At 50.4% G+C, this 19117-nt stretch overlaps 1 protein-coding gene across 1 annotated transcript; it reads right to left on the reverse strand.

Annotated features, from left to right (window-relative positions):
- Nucleotides 1-662: 662 nt before the first annotated feature.
- On the reverse strand, nucleotides 663-7681 carry LOC140846722 (uncharacterized). Its single transcript, XM_073224302.1, has 5 exons — nucleotides 7658-7681; nucleotides 4353-4733; nucleotides 3578-3700; nucleotides 1484-1640; nucleotides 663-947 (listed from the first exon to the last, which is right to left on the reverse strand). Exons 1-5 carry the CDS (start codon nucleotides 7679-7681, stop codon nucleotides 922-924), a joined length of 711 nt encoding a protein of 236 aa, XP_073080403.1. The 3' UTR covers nucleotides 663-921.
- Nucleotides 7682-19117: the final 11436 nt, after the last annotated feature.

The following is a 19117-nucleotide window of genomic DNA, read 5'->3' on the forward strand; positions in this document are numbered from 1 at the left end:
ATAGATGCCCAGGTGAGAGCTACATCTCCCAGTATCCCTTGCAGCTAGGTACAGCCATGTGACTAAGTTTCATCCAATGGGATATAAGTGAAGATAATTCGTGCTGCCTCTTGGTCATACTCTTTTAGGAATGGTGAGCATTTGCTGTCCCTTTACCTCCTCTCTTCTAACTGGAATGTGGCCCCTAGCAGATATGGTGATGAGCCATCCTCAACTATGTGAAGGAAAGAAGGTCCTAGGGCAGAACTTCCCAGCTGGTGAGTCTGGAGATATTGATCCCGTCTGCACTCAGGAGAGTCTCTTTAGGGCCCCAAAGCTCTTCTACTTTTACCCCAAGATGCTATCCAGATGTCCGATTTCTATGTTTCTATATGTGCTATGTTATAAATTTTTTTTAAAAAAGGAAGCACAGCAGTGGATGGCTGAGCAAGAAGATGGAAGGAGGTGGGGACGTGATGACCTCACCCAGCCCAGCCTCCGTCCAGCCTCTTCCAACCGCCAGGTGAGAGTGAAATCATCTACCTTGCTTAAGCCATCATTAGAGTACGTTTGCTTCTGCAGCTATAAACTTGCATCCTAAAGAACGTAGATGGCTTAGATTTGGAAATTATCTTATTATCCAACTATGGAGAAACACTTAAGCAAAATATGGTCCACATAGATAATGAAATTAGGCAGTCTTTAATGTTTTCAAAAATACTTTGGTGACATGGGAGAAATGATCAAGATATAATGATAGAGGAGAAAAAACAATTTCTGATTTCTGTGTGAGACCAAGGATCTCTGAGTTACACTGTTGTTATGTCAAATGAGTGCTGAGTGGGTCCAGGAAAGGGTGGCCCTGAGGGCAGAACTTGGGGTGAGGTAGAGTCCAGGTTCCAGCCTGACCCATGAGGGTGGGTCAAGACTGGAACCAGTGGGTCAAGACCAGGAATCTTCATCAGCATCTGGCCAGAAAAGAGAGTAGAGTTCTGCATTCCGACTGTGTTGATACCCTCTTGGCCGTGGGGACGCCAGTAGAACCTGCACCCTTCCCCATCAGAATTTTCCCAGGGAGCTGACTCCACCCCTGCACATGACCTAGGCTGACTCAGTCAGCAGATTCCACCACAGTGATTGGTTCGGGGTGAGCTTGCAAACGAAGTAAATTCAATGAGAATCAATCCAACTGTTTGTTAAGAACCATGGAACAGAGACTTTCCTTTCTCTGGAAGATATACTGTGCACTTGTGAGGTGGATTCGTGGTTAAGAGTCTGCCACTGGAGCAAGACAGCCTAGGTTCAAGTCTCAGTTCCAACCCTTGGTCTAATTTGAGCCTCAACCCTCAAATAGGGGTCTTTTTACTAATAGGGATAACTATAGCACCTGCAACAACATTGCTGTTATAATAAAATGAGTTAATGCAGGTAAGGAAGTACTTTGCACAATGTCAGGAACATAGTAAGTGCTTAATAAATCTTAGCTGTTGTTATGAGGTGACACCTGGGACTTGTGTGGCTACTGGGAAGGAATCCAGCCTGGGGGCCATGGAATTGTTGGATTCAGCCAGACTTGAGGCCTGCCGGCCTCTGGACTTCCGGTTCTCACCACGGATGATTGCCTCATCATCCAGACTGGTTTGGGTTGGCTTTCTGGATACCTGCAGCAGACAGAGTCCTTGCTGATACATCATGGTGTGACTTTGGACAAGTCATAGAGCTCACTCAGCCTCAGTTTCTTTATCCATAAAATGGAACTGATAGAATCTGAGAGAGTGGAGCCATAAAGTGCACCAGTTCCCTTTCCCACCACAGGCACGAACAGTTAGCATTTATACTTCACACACATTCTCATAAACATTCTCTAAAGGATGTCCACTCTTTTGCTCCCCCTCAAAGTGTTCAGATACCATCTCAGTCCTACCACACCCCTACCCACGGGCACCCCCACCCATGGGCACCCCTACACATGCTTCCCAGGCACACTCATTATCCCAGCACCTCCATCCCAACACAGTTCTCCATCCCAAGACATGGCCCTTCCTGGAACCCCCGTCCTCTCACGCACACCCCCTGCTCCATCCCCTGCCTGCAGTGCCACCCTGAGGCCACCCTGCCTGCAGACAGGGCCATGCCTCCGGTATCCCTTTTCACCCTCCCCAGACTGGAACAGTCCCTACCAGGTTCCCTCTCCCAGAAAGTTCATACAGAGACCAGAGCCAGGAAGTGACTTTAATGTCTCAGGAGCTGGAGTTTGAACCAGATGGGGGTGCCCCAAGCCTCTCACCCCCAGGGAAGTGGGGCAATGACCAGCCTGCATTCTCCTCTAAATCAGATAGCACCCGCGGGGACATAATATCACGTCCTTGGAATGGCAGCTCAAGGCCATCTGGCAGGGGCACAGGATGTTGATGGCTCCCTTGGTCTGCATAAAGCAGAATGAAAGTTGGGAGTCACCAAGGTGCAGAGAGGAGGGGGGCTGAACTACTGGGGAGCAGGAGCAAGAGCCCAAGTGCTGGGGTGAGTCAGACCTGGGGCCTGTCAGCCCTTCAGCTGATCACTCCTGGCCTCAGGCAAGGGAAACAGGCTTGTCTCAGTTTCCCCTTCTGTTAAATGGGATGACAAGGTAACCCAGCACACAAGGTTATAATGAGCATCAAATGAAGTAAAATCGGTCACCTGCCCACAGTGAAAACACCCTCTCAGCTATAGACTTAGGCCACGGTAGGAGCCTGGCTGTTTCTGTAGGGCACTGGCGGCCTCCCAGACAGGGATATGGGGGCCGAGCCCAAACTGCCTAGAAAGGTCTGGGCCCAGAGCCAGATGAGAGAAGAGCAGTAACAAGATGGACTATGCATTCTGCGCCCAGCACTTCCACCAGCTGCTAACAGTCATGCTCGACTGAGCCTGTCCTTGCCAGGACCACACACTCTCCCCAGAAACCCGGTGAGTTAGGCACCTTAGCCCCATTTTACAGGAGTGGAAACAAAGTGAGGCTCAGAGAACGGAAGAGGCCTGTCTGAGGTCATGAAGAAAGGGAATGGAAAAGCCAGAATTAAGCTCAGGTCCCAGACCAAAACTGTGGTCTTGCCATAGGAGGGCCTTGCTCCTCTCAAGAAATTGGGTCATGGTGGCAGGGAGGTGGGAAGAGTAAGAAGAAGGTCTTTTCCCACCTACTTTGCCTCACTGATGTTAGGATAGAGATATTCATTCATTCAACAAACATTTCTTGAGCACCTACTGTGCACAGGTACTAAGTTCGGGGACAGGAGCTCAAATATGAATATGCTGCAATCCCGCTCTGAAGAGCCCTGACCAGGGGCGGAGGCAGACAGAAAGCGCGGCGAGTCAGGGAAATACAGCCTCTGCGGAGGGTAGGAGCCAAAGGTGCGTAGGAGCCAAAGGTGCGGGAGCTCCAAGGAGAGAAGCACTCCTAGAGGAGGTGGCCAAGTCCTCCTGCAGGGCAGTAGGAGCTGGCGGGGTGCAGAAGCGGAAAGGGCACTCCAAGCAGAAGGTGAAGAGCAGGTGCAACCAGGTGGGTTTTTTCAACCTTCCCCACCATACATGCCAGAAGGGACTGCCCACCCCTGAGCCTCACCTGGAGCAAGCACACCTTGTTTATTCTGGTCTTGGGGGCACAGAAGGCAGCCATGACGTCCAAGTTCATGAGGCAGCAGTCACTGAAGCACTCAGAGTGGTGGGAGCACTCGACCCCATTCCCCTGTGGGGACAACCCTGGGTCACCAGCACTCTGGCTGCGGTGGGAGCAGAGTTCCTGGCATTGCCAAGGCCCCAGGGGTGCAGGAAGTAGGGCCATGAGATGGTCGCCCCCAGGCTCAACTCCCGCGGCACCCCCCAGCACTCAGAGGAGTGGGAAAGCAGGGGTTAGTAATTGTCTCTCTGCCTCACCTTTCCTGGGGTGCCCCCTCTATGAGTCCCAAAGTGCGATCTGTGCTGGGGTATCCCAGATTATACTGTGGGGGAGCTGGGAGGAAGGGACAGCAGGGAAAGACCGGGTGAGGGAGGAGTCGTTGTTCTAGGAGGGGAAGGAGAGGGCAAGAAACTGGAGCGGGCCAGTAAGCTCGGGGGGTTGGGGGAGGCGGTCCAGGACCAAAGCAGCCCGGAGCGGGGCTGGGTGGGGGTTAGGGGGAGCTCTGGTCCGAAGGACGCTGTATGTCACCCCCAGAGCCTCCAGGGAGGTGATGCAGGGCTTTGGGGCCCGTTTGGGACCACATCAAGCCTGGTAACAAATCCCCAGTTGTGTTCCCACCCCGACCTTCTGAACTCTTGTCTCCGAACCTCACCGCCGCCTTGCGGCTGGACGGCGATATCCCGGCCTCCACCCGCGTAGAGGACCAGTCGCTTTGGCTCACCTTCACTGACCCCTTGGTAAACTTGGCCGACGCGCTCCAGCAGGGCGGCAGGATCCCCGCGAGGAGCGCAAAGGCTGCAGCCACGGGAGCGGGCAGCGGAGGACGGCGGGCCGGGGGCCGCGGGCCGCGTGCCTTCCCTGCCACGTGACCCCGGGGCCGCTCCGGCTGGGCAGGAGGGCGAGGGAGCGGGTGCCACCCGCAGCCCGGGAGCGCGCGCAGCCGCGGAGGGCACAGCCCCTCCCGCCGGGAGCCGCCCTGCCGGGAAGGGACGGCGCACCGAAAGGCGCTGCCCCAAGAGCCGGACTCGAGCCCCGGACACGCTGGACCATAGATTTGAGGCGCCCTAGGGGCCTCCGCATGTATTATTTCCAAATCAAAAAACTATAAAATAAAGCTTTATTTTGAAAGTCATGCAAAATATATATGCTGAAATGAAAACAGCTTCCTTTTTGATCGTCTCTCTCTCGGCCCCGGCTGCAGCGAACAGCTCTGCACCCCTTATCTTGTAGGTAAGCCAGCCCCCGCTCTGGCGGCCCTCGTTCCCTCTCCAGGCCCTGTCTTGTCATCTGTTAAGAATCCGGTGCTTAGACAAGACGGCCTCTAAGACCCAGAGCTCTTCCAGTCCTAACCGGCCGCTGGCTTGTCTAAGAATCTGTCTGTGAGTTGTAGGAAAGTCAAGGTGTGAAACGGAGAATGGAGGCGTGGAGAGATAAAGGCTCAGGGGAAGCCGGGGAGCAGACCTGCACGATTTCACTCCGGATGAAACTCCCACCTCACCACACACTTGCCAGCTTCTGCTTTTAAATATTTGCTCTTAAGAAAAGATCTGAGGGCCCTGTCTCGGTGGGAAGGGCCACAGACTGAGCTGTGCCTGCATCCAAATTCCCGTGTTGAAGCCCTAAATACCATGATGGTATTTAGATGGGCTCTTTGGGAGGTAATTAGGGTTAGCTGGGGTCATAAGGGTCCCCTCATGATGGGACTAGTGCCCACAGGAAAAGAGACACCAGGCAGCTTGGTGTCTCTCTCTGCCATGTCAGGACGTGGGAGAAGGCAACCATTTGCAAGCCAGCAGGACAGCTGTCACCAGAGCCTCCTGCCTCACCTGGTCTGGGGCCTCCAGCTCCAGAACTGTGCGAGGTAAGTTTCTGTCTTGTAAACTGCCCAGTCTGCGGTGTTTTGTTAAAACTGGCCAAGCTGGCTGGTGTAGGGGGGGTAGATCTTTTCTCTAAGGATAGCAACCCCCTCTGTACCAAGAGGGACTGCTATCATCTCAGTCATCTCCATTAGCCCTCCCCGTATTAGGGTACTTAACACTAGCCGTCACAACAGAGTACTCCTGAGATTCCAATGGCTTGGCACAGTAATGCTTTATTTACCACTCATGTGGAGTCTGATACGGGACAGGAGAACTTCCTTCCGTCTTGTAGCCTTGCCATCTGGAAAGCTGGTCCCCTAGGCCATTATGGAAGACGGAAGAGAGAGGTGGAGGAAGCACATGGACACTTAGCTGCCTCAGCCTGGTGTGACCCACACCTCTTCCACTCACAGACTATTGGCCAGAACTGGTCATATGACTTCAACCTTCTGCAGCGGGAGGGCTGGGAGACTCAAGGGAGCCCTAGAATGTCTAGTCTACTCTATCTTTTATGCTACACAACTCTTATCCATTTTACAGATAAGGAACCCAAAGGTTCAAGGTAAAATAACTTTCCCAAATAACACAATTAAATCCCGGAGCCAGATATAAACCCAGGGTATTCCAGCTACTAAGCCCAAGCTCTTACCACTGCCCTATACTGCCTTGGGAAGCCAGAAGCCTTTGCCCCCAGTGAAGGGATTCCTGTCATCACCTTGTCCTCTCCCTCCACTAGTCAAGGTCTGAAAGTCTCTTCAGACCCGCGTCCACAGCATGGCCCAGCTATTCACCCATCCGTGAAGCTCGTTGTGTCTCCCAGCAGCACTGTGAACTGGAGGGGAGCCCAGGGGCTAATACTTCTCTGAACAGCTACCTCCCTCCCTGAGACTCTTGGCCCTGCCCTTGTGTTAGGTAATGGGGAAATATTGTTGCCTGAGCAGGAAAGCGGCACATTTGGAGGCAAGCGGCTAACAGCTAAGCGCCAGGATAGGTAGGTTGTGGTTCGTGATCTGGGGCAAGGGCGCCCTGAGAAGTTTATTGAAGGCCCTGGGCAGAGGGAGTGGAGCCCCTGAAATTCTATGCAAAATACTCTGTGCATGGCTTAAAAAAATTTTTTTTTATGACAGAGGTCTGCAGTTTTCCTAAGAAATGACTCAAAACTGGTTAAAAATCTTAATTTCAAGGTGAGGAGAGGAAGGCCCAGAGAAGAAAGGGACACCCCTACAAGTGTGGGGCACCTCCACAGAGTGAGGGATGTGGAAACCAGATCACCAGAGTCCACACGGACAGTGGGGTGGGGAGTCATTGAGGCCCCTGACCTGTGAGCATGGCCACAGCTCTGTGCATTGGCCAGGGCCCAAACGTGGCCACCCTAGTCTCGCAGGAGAACGGGATCACTTCAGGGCAGGGAAGCGCCTGGCTGGTGGGCTCTGCCTCCTGCTTCCCGTTCCCAGTCCCTTTGCCTCCCTCTGACATTCTCCTGCTTCTCTCTCCTGTCCTGCATCTTTCTCTTGGTTTCCATGACAATATTCTCACTGGTCTACAGTAAAACGATAAAAATAAGGGGAATGTGGGCTTTTTGTGGAAGATAAATGTATTTAATTCAAAGAATGGTTTGTTTTTCTGAAACTACATCCTTCCTACTTTTTTGGCATTCCAATGCGGTCTTATGAAACAATGGCAATAATACAATGGTAGTGTTATTTGGTTTTCCACGTTGTTGCATGGTTGTTTTCTATGGTGTTAAATAGAGGTGCACAAATTCTGTCAGCCTCCCAAACTGTTTTGGAAGTTTTATCAGTCTGCCAAATGCAAAATAAAATTCTGGAGAAGGCTGACCTAGTGGAAACTGTCTGTTACAATGCATTCCCGAAGGAACTGTCAAAGTAAGCTGGGGAGAATGAGGAACAAGTAGAGGGCCCGAAGTGTTTGAGAGGTGGAGACGGCGCAGAAAAGGCTTCCCAGAGAAGAGGACAAGTCAGCCTGTGATAGAGGCCTTCCTCAGAGGGACCATGGAGGGCTCCCCACAACCTCTGGTTTCAGGTGAAATGTTCATGCAGAGGAAGGTCCCTGGAGGGCTCCGTGCAGCCTTGGGGCTAATGAAGGGCCACCCCGACCTGAAGCCCCGCACACTCTGCCTGAGGGCCGGGTGCACGTGTAGACTCACTGGCACCAGACGGCTGAGTCTCATCTTCCCCCCAGAGTCTCTGAGCCACATTAGGGCTGATACACTGTCTGTGAGGGCCCCCTAACCACCTCAAGGCACCATGATGTAATCACGACTTCTTTAGCTGCAAGCGAACGAAACCCAAGACTAACTTATTTTAAAAGTAAAACTCAAAGGAACAGTACTGGGTCAGGAGCTATGTGAGACTGGCCTCAGGGGTCCAGGGACCCACATTCTGACATCAGGTGTCCACTCCTTGGCGTCAGCCTTTGTGGTGGCCTCATTTGATCCTTCTCTGGGTAGCAGACAGTCTCTCTGTGGACAGTGGAAGGGGGAGGGCAAAGGTGTCTAAACCCAGGCACCTCCCTTCAGCACCCATAAATAAAGCCCTAGAAGACTTTGATGGGCCCAAGTTTGGACCAGAACCTGTTTTGGGCAGAACCTGGGCAAGGTAGGTTCTCAAAGGCCGGGGAGATGGGGGTTGATGGTTCCTGAGGAATGGGAACAGATGCCGGCAGGCAGAAACACAGGTGTCTGGTAGGCCCCAAGCTGTGACACATGAAAACTGCTCTGGATTCAGGACGGGCCCCGCTAGGGGCAGGAATGAGTCAGGGGCATGTTCCTTTAGCCAGGCACAATGCCAAAGGAAGGGTCCTCAGAAACCTGCACCCACGGCTTCCCAACCCCAGAAAGCCTTAAGCTACATTCCATAGACCAATGGATTTCAATCACATTTTACTACAAAAGATACATTTTATACTGTTATTTAGACAACAGTAGACACTGTTGACTTCCATTCTAATTAGTTGATGTCTGCCATGCTGGTTGTTGAATATTTGGATTATCGTCACTGCAAATGTGTGTGTACACATGTACAGTGTTTGTATGCATGTGTGGAACTAAAATTTCACAAATAATACTTACATTTACTATATGCGATCTACTCTGAGATTTTTCTATTCTGTTCTGTTCCATCTTTTCAAAATGTTGGTTAAAATTCACCAGATTGATGTTGCTGCCTTCTTATGGCCCATCAGTTGCTCTACCACTCTAGTGAGTCCACCTGGTTTAACTGCCCATCTCTCTGTAGACCTCTTGCTAGTCTCAATTTGACCATTCACTCATTCATTCAACAAACATTTAATGACATCTCTATTCAGGCACTTTGTTGTCAGGGTTTAGTTGCAGATGACACCAGTGTACCTATTTTAAGCAAAAATAGATGTAATACCTATAATAAAAGATAACTGGAGGCTTACAAAATAATTGAAAAGCCAAAGGGATGGGATCCAGACTGGGCCTCCAGGAATAAATAAAAAAAAAAAAAAACCAGTGGGGAACTGCACTGCCAGGAAGCTACTACTTCTGCCACCATCAGGAAGGCAGGAACAAGAGGCTGTCATTGCAACTGTTGACTCCAGGAACACACGTCTTAGCTGTGATCTCAACATCAGGAAGCTGCTTGAATAAATTATTGACTATGTCTGCTATATGTGCCCTGGCCAAAAAAAAAAGAATGTCTCCTGCACAAATGCCTCCCTTAACTCCATTCAGGTTAGGTCTTAAGCAGTGCATGGGATCAGCAATACCTAACTCACTCCTGGAACCCTAGGTGCTGTAATCTAATGTTTAGCTTTCCGGCCATGCTCTACAGGAGGAGGTGGAACAAAAGCTGAACAAGCCAATCCACAGCAGCCACCACAGGGACAAAAACATGTCTAGAAGTGGCGCAGGTCACTCGGATGGGGTGAAGGTAAGTTTCTATTTCTAATCGGAAAACTTCATTTTAGCTGCAGATCACGTTGAATGCCAACCTATGATTTTTATTTCTATGCCTCTTTTTCGTATATATTTAACATGTTGGGTGTTCTTCAGTCAAACTTCCAATGGTCAGGGTTTTTCCTTCCTCTGGGAATTTGGTGGGGGAGTCCCAGGTCCCACAACCCTCTCCATTACCAATTGCACTGTTTTTATGCCCTACCCTGGTCCACTCTTTGCAGTGAGCTCCACTCACCTACTACACTTGTAACGGAGTGCAGAGAGCATCAAGTCAGGAAAAAGAACTAATGACACTTAATCTGACTGCCTAGAGCAAGAGCCACCCAGTCTTTTCTTGTGTAAATTACCCGAGGCTTCTGAGAAATGCGCCTACCCTAAGTTAGATAACTAGAAGTGGGCAACAGCCTAGGAATGCCTAGGGATGTAACCCGTGATAAGTCACATAGACATGCTTGGGTAAGCAAGAGATAACAATTGAAGCGGGCAGGCAACTGGCGCGTTCCCATTGGTTACAATATAGAGTGTGTTTTAAACCTATTAGTTGTAGAACTGCACGGGCTTTGATGTAACTGCTGTGAAGATCCTATATAATCAATACCCAAAGTTGCTTCGGGGTCAGTAGCTCGGACTCGGCCTGCATGTCAGGGGTAGTGCTGTCGACCCCAGCTTGCTGGCTGAATAAAGACTTTGCTTGAATTTTCATCTCCATGTCCGTGTGTCTTGTTCTCTGGGAAACCCCGGAGTCCTAGACCCTAACATTTGGGGGCTCGTCCAGGATCCGTGCGGCTTCCCTGAGAACAAAGGACGGCTGGAGGCAAGGTCTAATTGTCCGGACAGGGCAGTGTAATTTGAGGGTCGCCCTCTCGTGTCTGCATAAATCCATTATAAAGCAGGAGTCGCCATCCCGTGTATGGTCTCGGGTTAGTGACCCCGAGTGAGAGAGTCTGGGTTGGTAGTCCTGGCCCCCGGGTTAGTGACCCTCGGTGAAGTCCACGTGACTAATCCTGGCCCTAGGGTCTGAGTGACTCGGCCTTAGGAAAGTAAGTCCGATCGGCAGGAACCTGGTGCCCGAGGAGGAAAGGATCGAGCTCGTCACCCTGCGGCAGTCCAAGTGGATGCCTTTCAGGAGAATCACGAGAGTTTTTGAGGACCCTGAAAGTGGTGAGGGTGGCGCACACCAGAGTGAAAGAAGGACCGGTCCGAACAAGTGCAATTAGATGTGGTGTGTGTGCTTGGTGTTATCATTGATTTTTTTATTGTGTTTTGGTTTTGGTTTATATTTTTTTTTGCACTTCTCAGGTTTAAGTTTCCTTGTTCTAAGGTTCTCCTGCTCTCTCCGTTCCTCCTTTCTGCCACTACATCATTCCCCGCAGGCACGGGTCGGGCAATTAAGAGCCATTAGGGCGCCCGCCACTAGAAGACTCCCGTGACAGGATAAGGGGGTCACAGCCGCGAATCCCAGATAAATTCACATTCCCTGCAGATGAAAAACTGTGCAACGACAGGCACCCGTTCACAAGCACATACAACAGTCATCTTGTTTGAAGTGGCATCTTCATCCTTCGCCTTTGTCTCCCTCATATTCTTTTTCTTCTTCTTTTTCACTATGGGTCAGACTCAGGCTACTCCTAAGAGTCTGATCCTTTCCCATTTCCTGGAGGTCAAGGAACAGGCCTTAAATATGAGCCTTGGCATCAAGAAGGGTAAGCTTGACACCTTTTGCTCAGTCAAGTGGCCTTCCTTTGGAGTAGGCTGGCCGACCCAGGGGTCTCTTTCCCTGGACCTTATCGGCAAAGTCAAAACCATTATCTCCCGACCAGACCCTGAGGGCCACCCTGACCAACTCCCCTATATCTTGGTCTGGGAAAATCTAGCCGAGAACCCTCCATCCTGGCTGAGGCCCTTTTTGGTGGGGAAACCTCATACTGACCCACTAAAGACCTCCGTCCTAGTTGCTCAAGAAAAATTAAAGCCCTCTGATCGCAGGGCCAGAAATCCTGTGCCCCCGAGTGCGCTGCCTGTCCTCCCTGACAGTTCTCCTCTCTACCCCCTTCTGCCGATTGAGCAGCCACCCCCATATGTGGAGGAGAGGGGTGAAGCTACCGGGAAGATAGAAAACGAGGCTGGGGCACCCAGCGGGAACCAGGCGGCCGCAGCTTCCCCAGACTCTTCAGCAGAGGGAAGCAAGAGGCCGGAAAAAGCTTCCCCACACTCCCCCACCCTGGCCCCACACTGGGCGCCAAGTAGAACAGGAGGAATGCAGTTAAGGCCTCGGGGGGCCAGGGAACAAGAAGGGGAGGCTCCCTCCTCCACCTCAGAAGGAGCAGTGCCGGTTCTGCCTGTGCGTGCCATCGGTACCGGCATCGCTCAACAATATCAATACTGGCCCTTTTCATCTAGTGACCTCTATAATTGGAGGACTGAGAACCCTCCCTTCTCAGAGGACCCCAAGTGTCTTATAGGTCTAGTGGAGTCCATTATGTTTACCCATCATCCCACATGGGACGACTGCCAGCAATTGCTCCGCACTCTCTTCACGACGGAAGAGTGAGAGTGTATCCTCAATGAGGCCAGGAAAAATGTCCTCGGAGAGAATGGAAGACCCACTACCCTCCAGCCCATCATCAACGAGGCATTCCCACTTACGTGCCGGGATTGGGACTTCGGGACTGCAGAAGGTAGGGAGCGTCTCCGGGTCTACCGCCAGACTCTGATGACCGGTCTCCAGGTGGCCGCCAGACAGCCCACTAACCTGGCTAAGTTAAAAACTATTGTTCAGGGGGAAATGGAAAGCCCAGCCACATATCTGGAAAGGCTGTTTGACGCTTACAAGCAGTATACCCCCATAAACCCGGAAGCAGAGGAACATAGATCAGCTGTAGTCCTCTCATTCATCAACCAGGCAGCCCCCGATATCCGGAGAAAACTCCACAAGCAGGAAGACCTGGGGGAGATCTCTATTAGAGAACTGCTGCAGCAGGCAGAGAAAGTCTTCAATGCTAGGGAAACTCCGGAAGATAGAGAAGAAAGGCTGAGGAAAGAGAAATGGGTAATGCAGGAGAAAAATAGGAAGGAAGACAGAGAATTTCAGAAGAGGGAGAACAAGAAGCAGAGGGAGGAGATGGCCAGGATATTCCTGGCCAGGGTGAAGGAGGGCTCTAGGCCACCTCGAGGAACAGGACCCCGCCAATCCCAACTAGGAGGAGATCAATGCGCCCTGTGTAAGAGATATGGACATTAGAAGAGGGAGTGCCCCCAAAGGAGGGAACAAAGAAGAGGGAACCCTGTTAAGACCCTGCACCTAGGAGAGGAGGATTGACGGGGACGGGGCTCGGCACCCCTTCCCGAGTCCTGGGTAACCCTGTGTGTAGAGGAGACTCCCATTGGGTTCATGGTAGATACTGGGGCACAATATTCAGTTCTTAACCAGGCCGATGGTCCCCTGAACCCAGGACGCACAAGTATAGTCCAGAGAGCAACAGGGTCCAAGAAATGTGCCTGGACCACTAGCAGAAAAGTGGACCTAGGAAAGCATCAGGTCTCTCACTCATTTCTAGTCGTACCTGAGAGCCCCGCACCATTGTTAAGTAGATACTTACTAACCAAAGTTAGGGCGCGCATTCATTTTGAACCCGAAGGGATAAAAATCATGGACAAAGAAAGGCAGCCCCTACAACCGGCACATGTGTTAACTCTGTCCCTGGCCGACAAACATCGTCTGTTTCAGGCAGATCAAGAAAAAGGGGGCCGGGGAGAAATAGACTCTTAGTTACAGAAGTTCCCTTCTGCATGGGCCGAGACTGGAGGAATTGGTCTCGCTAAACACCTATCCCCGGTCGTTGTTCAACTCAAAGCCGCGGCTCTACCCATACGGGTCCAGCAATATCCAATGCCAGAAGAAGCTAAGAAAGAGATAGCACCCCATATCCATAGACTGTTAGAGACAGGAATCCTTAAAACCTGCCAATCTGCATGGAATACGCCCCTGCTTCCAGTGAGGAAACCTGGAAGTATAGATTAAAGACCAGTGCAGGACTTGCAGAAAGTCAATGAGAGGGTAGAAGACATCCATCCTACAGTGCCCAACCCTTACACCCTACTCAGCCACCTGCCACCCACGCATGTGTGGTATACTACACTGGACCTGAAAGACGCCTTCTTTAGTATCCCACTCTCTGAAGTTAGTCAGCCTTTGTTTGCCTTTGAGTGGCAAGAGCCAGGGGGGGAGAATAAAAGGGCAGCTTACCTGGACTAGACTACCACAGGGCTTCAAAAACTCTCCCACCTTATTCAATGAAGCCTTAAGCCAAGACCTAGAGCCCTTTCGCAGGAGCCACCCCCGTGTGACACTGCTGCAGTATGTAGATGACCTGTTGCTGGCCATGGAAACCCGTGAAGAGTGCAAAGAAGCCACGGGGAACTTGCTGGCTGAACTAGGTGAACTGAGATATTGAGCCAGAGCCAAGAAAGCCCACATCTGTCAGAGGTCAGTAGTCTACTTGAAGTACAAAATATCTAATAGAGCCAGGTGGCTAACGCAGGCTATGAAACAAACTATCCTGACTATCCCCGTCCCTTCCTCACCCCGAAGAGTGAGAGAATTTCTTGGCTCAGCCGGGTTTTGCAGGCTCTAGATTCCAGGGTACGCAGAAATAGCCCGACCGCTATATGAAGCGACCAAAGAAGGGCCAGGCTGGCAATAGACTCAAGAACAACAAGAGGCTTTTGACAGACTAAAAGAAGCTCTCCTCCGGGCCCCCGCCCTATCTCTGCCAGACCCAGAAAAACCCTTTATCCTGTTTGTAGATGAAAAGAAGGGAGTGGCTAAAGGAGTCCTGGCTCAGCAGCTGGGCCCATGGAAAAGACCTGTGGCCTATTTGTCCAAGCGGCTAGACCTAGTGGCCTCCGGGTAGCCACCTTGTCTGCGTATCCTAGCAGCTATCGCTCTACTAGTAAAAGAGGCAGACAAGCTGACTTTTAGCCAGCACCTGAGAGTAACAGCCCCACATACCGTAGAGGAGATCCTCAAGCATCCTCCAAGAAAATAGATGATGAACGCAAGACTCACCCACTACCAAGAGCTCCTACTAGATTCTCCATGAATCACCTTCTCTGACCCGGTAACCCTAAATCCTGCCACCCTTCTGCCGGACCCAGATCTGACGACCCCCATCCATGACTGTAGAGACATCCTTTCCAAAATTATCCAGGTGCGAGCAGGCCTGAAAGACACACCGTTACCAAACTGTGAGCTAAATTGGTATACAGATGAGAGCAGCTTTGTGCAGGAGGGGGTCAGGAGAGCAGGGGCAGCAGTAGTAACCCACGAAGGGGAAGTTGTCTGGAGCGCAGCTCTGCCCCCTGGCACCTCAGCACAGAAGGCGGAACTTATTGCTCTCACTGAGGCCCTGGAAAGAGCAGAAGGCAAGCGGGCCAACATTTACACAGATAGCAGATCTGCCTTTGGCACTGTCCATGTCCACGGTGCCATCTACCAAGAAAGAAGATTCCATTCCGCAGAAAAGAAAAGACTGAAGAATCTGCAAGAAGTCCAAAGACTACTAGCTGCTGTCGAAAAACCCAGAGCGGTAGCAGTTATACATGTACCAGGCCACCAATCAAAGAAGACACCTAAAGCCATCAGCAACAGCCATGCTGATGCAGAAGGTAAGAGAGCAGCCCTCTCAGACTCCCTTGTACTTGCAGCCCTCGAAATACCCATACCTGAACTGCCCGCCTTGCCACCCAAACCTGAGTATTCCCCCCAGGATCTTGAGTAGATTAAGAAACAAGTCTCAGGGAAAGTGTTTGGGGAGGGAAATTGGAGTAGGGACCAGGAAAGTAAGTTGATCCTGCCAGAAGCATTGGAGCAGTACATGCTTGCTAATCTGCATAAGTCCACCCATCTAGGCTAGAAAAAGCTGCTCAGCCTTTTCCAGTCCGCGCAGTCAGTGTTTCCCCACCAGAATGAAGCAGCTCGTCAGATCACGAAAGAATGCAGTAGCTGTGCAATGCTAAGACCAGCCCCAAGAGGGCTGTACCCGGCAGGTACCCGGGAAAAGGAGAGGGCTCCAGGGAAGAATTAAGAAATAGACTTCACCGAAATAAAACCAAGGAAGTATAGATACAAGTATTTGCTAGTTATAGTAGATACTTTCTCTGAGTGGGTAGAAGCCTTTCCAACCAAGCATGAGACTAGCCAGGTAGTAGCAAAAAGATTAATTGAGGAAATCATCCCCAGATATAGAGTCCCTGAAGCAATCAGTTCCGATAAAGGCCCAGCTTTTGTTAGCAAAATCTTGCAAAGACTAGCCCTAGCTTTAGGAGTAGATTAGAAGTTACATTGTGTTTATAACCCACAAAGCTCTGGGCAGGTAGAAAAAATAAATCAGACCCTGAAAGAGACCCTTTCTAAATTGGTATTAGAGACTGGCAGGGACTGAGTGACCCTCCTTCCCTTAGCCATCTTCCGCGCTCAGAACTCCCCCTATGTACATAGTTTAACTCCATTTGAGATAATGTACAGAGCCTCTCCACCCATAACCCGGCGAGTGCAGCTTCCCGGTGCAGAAGACCCATCCCCTGACTATCTGAATGTGTTGCAAGCTCTTGCTAAAGTGCAGCAGGAAATCTGGCCCCTGATCAGAGCATATTATGAAGGCAGGAAAATTCCGAGCCCAAACATGGCATAGTCCCAGGGGATATAGTATGAGTCAAAAGACACCAAGTGAAAACTCTCGAGCCCAAGTAGAAAAGACCTTACATTGTATTGTTTACCACCCCCACTGCTCTCAAGGTTGATAGTATCGCTCCATGGGTGCACCACACCCACGTTCAGATCCTACCTCGTAATGATCCAAAGAACCAAAAAGAAAAGTAGAAAGTGCAGCAGCATCCTGCCAATCCCCTAAAACTACACTTACGCCGAAGATAAAAGAGATCCTGCTAATAAGCTCCTTAGTATGGATCTTCATGGGAGCCACATCTGTAAAGATCAGAAGCACCAACCCCCATCAACCAAAGAACCTGACCTAGATGCTGATTGATAGCGACAATGGAGAAGTCATCAACTCCACACAACACAGTGCGCCAATCAGAACCTAGTGGCCTGACCTGTATTTCTGCTTTCAGCAGATCAACCCCGTTTACCCATCCATCCCTCCAAATTTAGCTCGCTCCCATAAGTTTTATGCTTGCCCAGGAACAAGTAAAAGAAGGCACTGTGGCGGGGGGCATGACTTCTTTTGTGCCAGCTGAGACTGTGTAACCTCGAACGATAGAGATTAGAGATAGACAGTTACAAAAATCGATTCTGTCAAATTTACTTATGTCAACAAAGGCATCCCTCGTCACCAGCCTATGACCCTTTACAAAAACAAAGCTTGTGACAAAACAGACCAAGATTGCGTAAGAGTTCAATTCACCGAGACGGGCAAAAACACTGAAGTATCGCGCTGGATAAACGGACTAGCGTAGAGAATAGTGTATTATAAATATGGGAGGCATGCCAGCTCGACCCTCATCATTAAATTAACCGTGTCAACTCCCACCGCCGCCGTAAGTCCCAACCCAGTTATAAATCCCCAGAAATCTTCAATCCAAGACAAGAGCCTGAGCAAAAAAAATGAGAAAATGCCAACCAAAACGCTTGCTCCAGAGCCCACAAGAAGACCGGGTCCATCAACCTCTGGGTTATGAGCCCAGCACACTCCCTCCGGGTTAGATAATCCCATGTAAGAAATGGTGCAGGCAGTAGTAGAGACTCTTAACCACACCACTTCCTCCCTCACCGATCCCTGTTGGCTATGCTACCCAAGTTCATCCCCCTTCTATGAAGCAATCGAGATAAATAGCTCCTACACTATCAACAACTCCCATCCGACTTACTGAGACAAGAGACCGTGGAGACTTACAATCGCTCAAGTCTCAGTCGTTAGTACATGTGTAGGCACAGTCCCGACGACCCAGAGCCAGTTATGCTCCTCCTATAATAACACTACGTGAGAGCAGAGAAAGTAGATTATACCCTCCTCGAGCTAGTGGCTCTGCTCAAAGACAGGCCTCACTCTGGCCCTATCCACCTCTGTGTTCAATGCTAACAGTGAGTTTTGTGTGCTAGTAGCCATTCTACCTCGCCTAATGTATCATTCTCATGAATCTCTCCTTTCTTATTGAGAAGAAAAGCTGAGCCCCCACCAGAGCAACAGGGAAGTTGTTAACCGCCCTGACCATTAGGACCCTCTTCTCCCTAAAGATAGCAAGGGCAGGCACTAGAGTCGCAGCCCTTGTGACGCGGGAAAAAAGGCTCACAGCCCTAAGGCTGGCAGTCGACAGGGACCTAGAACAGCTCCAACAGTCAATATCAGACCTAGAGCAATCCCTCACCTCCTTGTCAGAGGTGGTCCTACAAAACCGAAGAGGCCTGGACCTCTTGTTCTTAAAAGAAGGTGGGCTATGCGCAGCCCTAAAAGAAGAATGCTATTTCTATGTAGATAACACAGGTGCAGTCAGAGATTCCTTAGCCAAACTAAAAAAAGATCTTGACAGGCGGCGTAAAAAATATGAAAGCAGCAGCAGCGAAGGCTAGTTTAAGTCTTAGTTCAAGCACAAGCCATAGTTTGCTACCCTCCTCTCGGCCGTTGCAAGGCCACTGGTCATCCTGCTGTTTTTGCTTACCATCGGCCCGTGTATAATAAACAGGCTGCTTAAGTTTGTGCAAGAGAGGTTTGACACCGTCCAACTCCTGGTCCTTCGCCAAAAATATCAAGCCTTAGACACCGCTGCAGAAGATTCCTTAGTCTAATCAAGAAAAAGGGGGAAATGTAACAGAGTGCAGAGAGCATCAAGTCAGGAAAAAGAACTAATGACACCTAACCTGACTGCCTAGAGCGAGGGCCACCCAGTCTTTTCTTGTGTAAATTACCCGAGGCTTCTGAGAAATGAGCCTACCCTAAGTTAGATAACTAGAAGTAGGCAACAGACTAGGAACGCCTAGGGATGTAACCCGTGATAAGTCACATAGACATGCTTAAGTAAGCAAGAGATAACAATTGAAGCGAGCAGGCAACCGGCGCGTTCCCTAAAAAAGTTACAATGTTTCCCATTGGTTACAATATAGAGTGTGTTTTAAACCTATTAGTTGTAGAACTGCGCGGGCTTTGATGTAACTGCTGTGAAGATCCTATATAATCAATACCCAAAGTTGCTTCGGGGTCGGCAGCTCGGACTCGGCCTGCAAGTCAAGGGAAGTGCTGTCGACCCCAGCTTGCTGGCTGAATAAAGACTTTGCTTAGATTTTCATCTCCGTGTCTGTGTGTCTTGTTCTCTGAGAAACCCCGGAGTCCTAGACCCTAACACACTGTCACTTTCTTCTAGCAACAGTCAAGAGAGAATGCTCCCTCCACTCTGCACAATCATCAATCTTTGTTGAACGAATGCCCAGGGACCCAAAGTGCTGAGACAGCTCTGTCCTCTTTAAGTCACTGGTAACTTGAACTTGCTCACCCCCTCCTAGACTTCCATGACAGTCATGGTTCCACTCCCTAAAAAACAGTTGTCTCACGAGTGGAAGATGATAATGGCCACTCATGAAAATCAAGGCAAGAGATGGTCCTGGGAAGATGGGCAGGTAAGTGAGCTCACCTCCCTTTTTTGAGTCCTGTGATGAACCAAACTCACTTC

This window comes from Manis javanica, chromosome 16, assembly GCF_040802235.1.
Source record: "Manis javanica isolate MJ-LG chromosome 16, MJ_LKY, whole genome shotgun sequence".
Taxonomy (NCBI): Eukaryota; Metazoa; Chordata; class Mammalia; order Pholidota; family Manidae; genus Manis; species Manis javanica.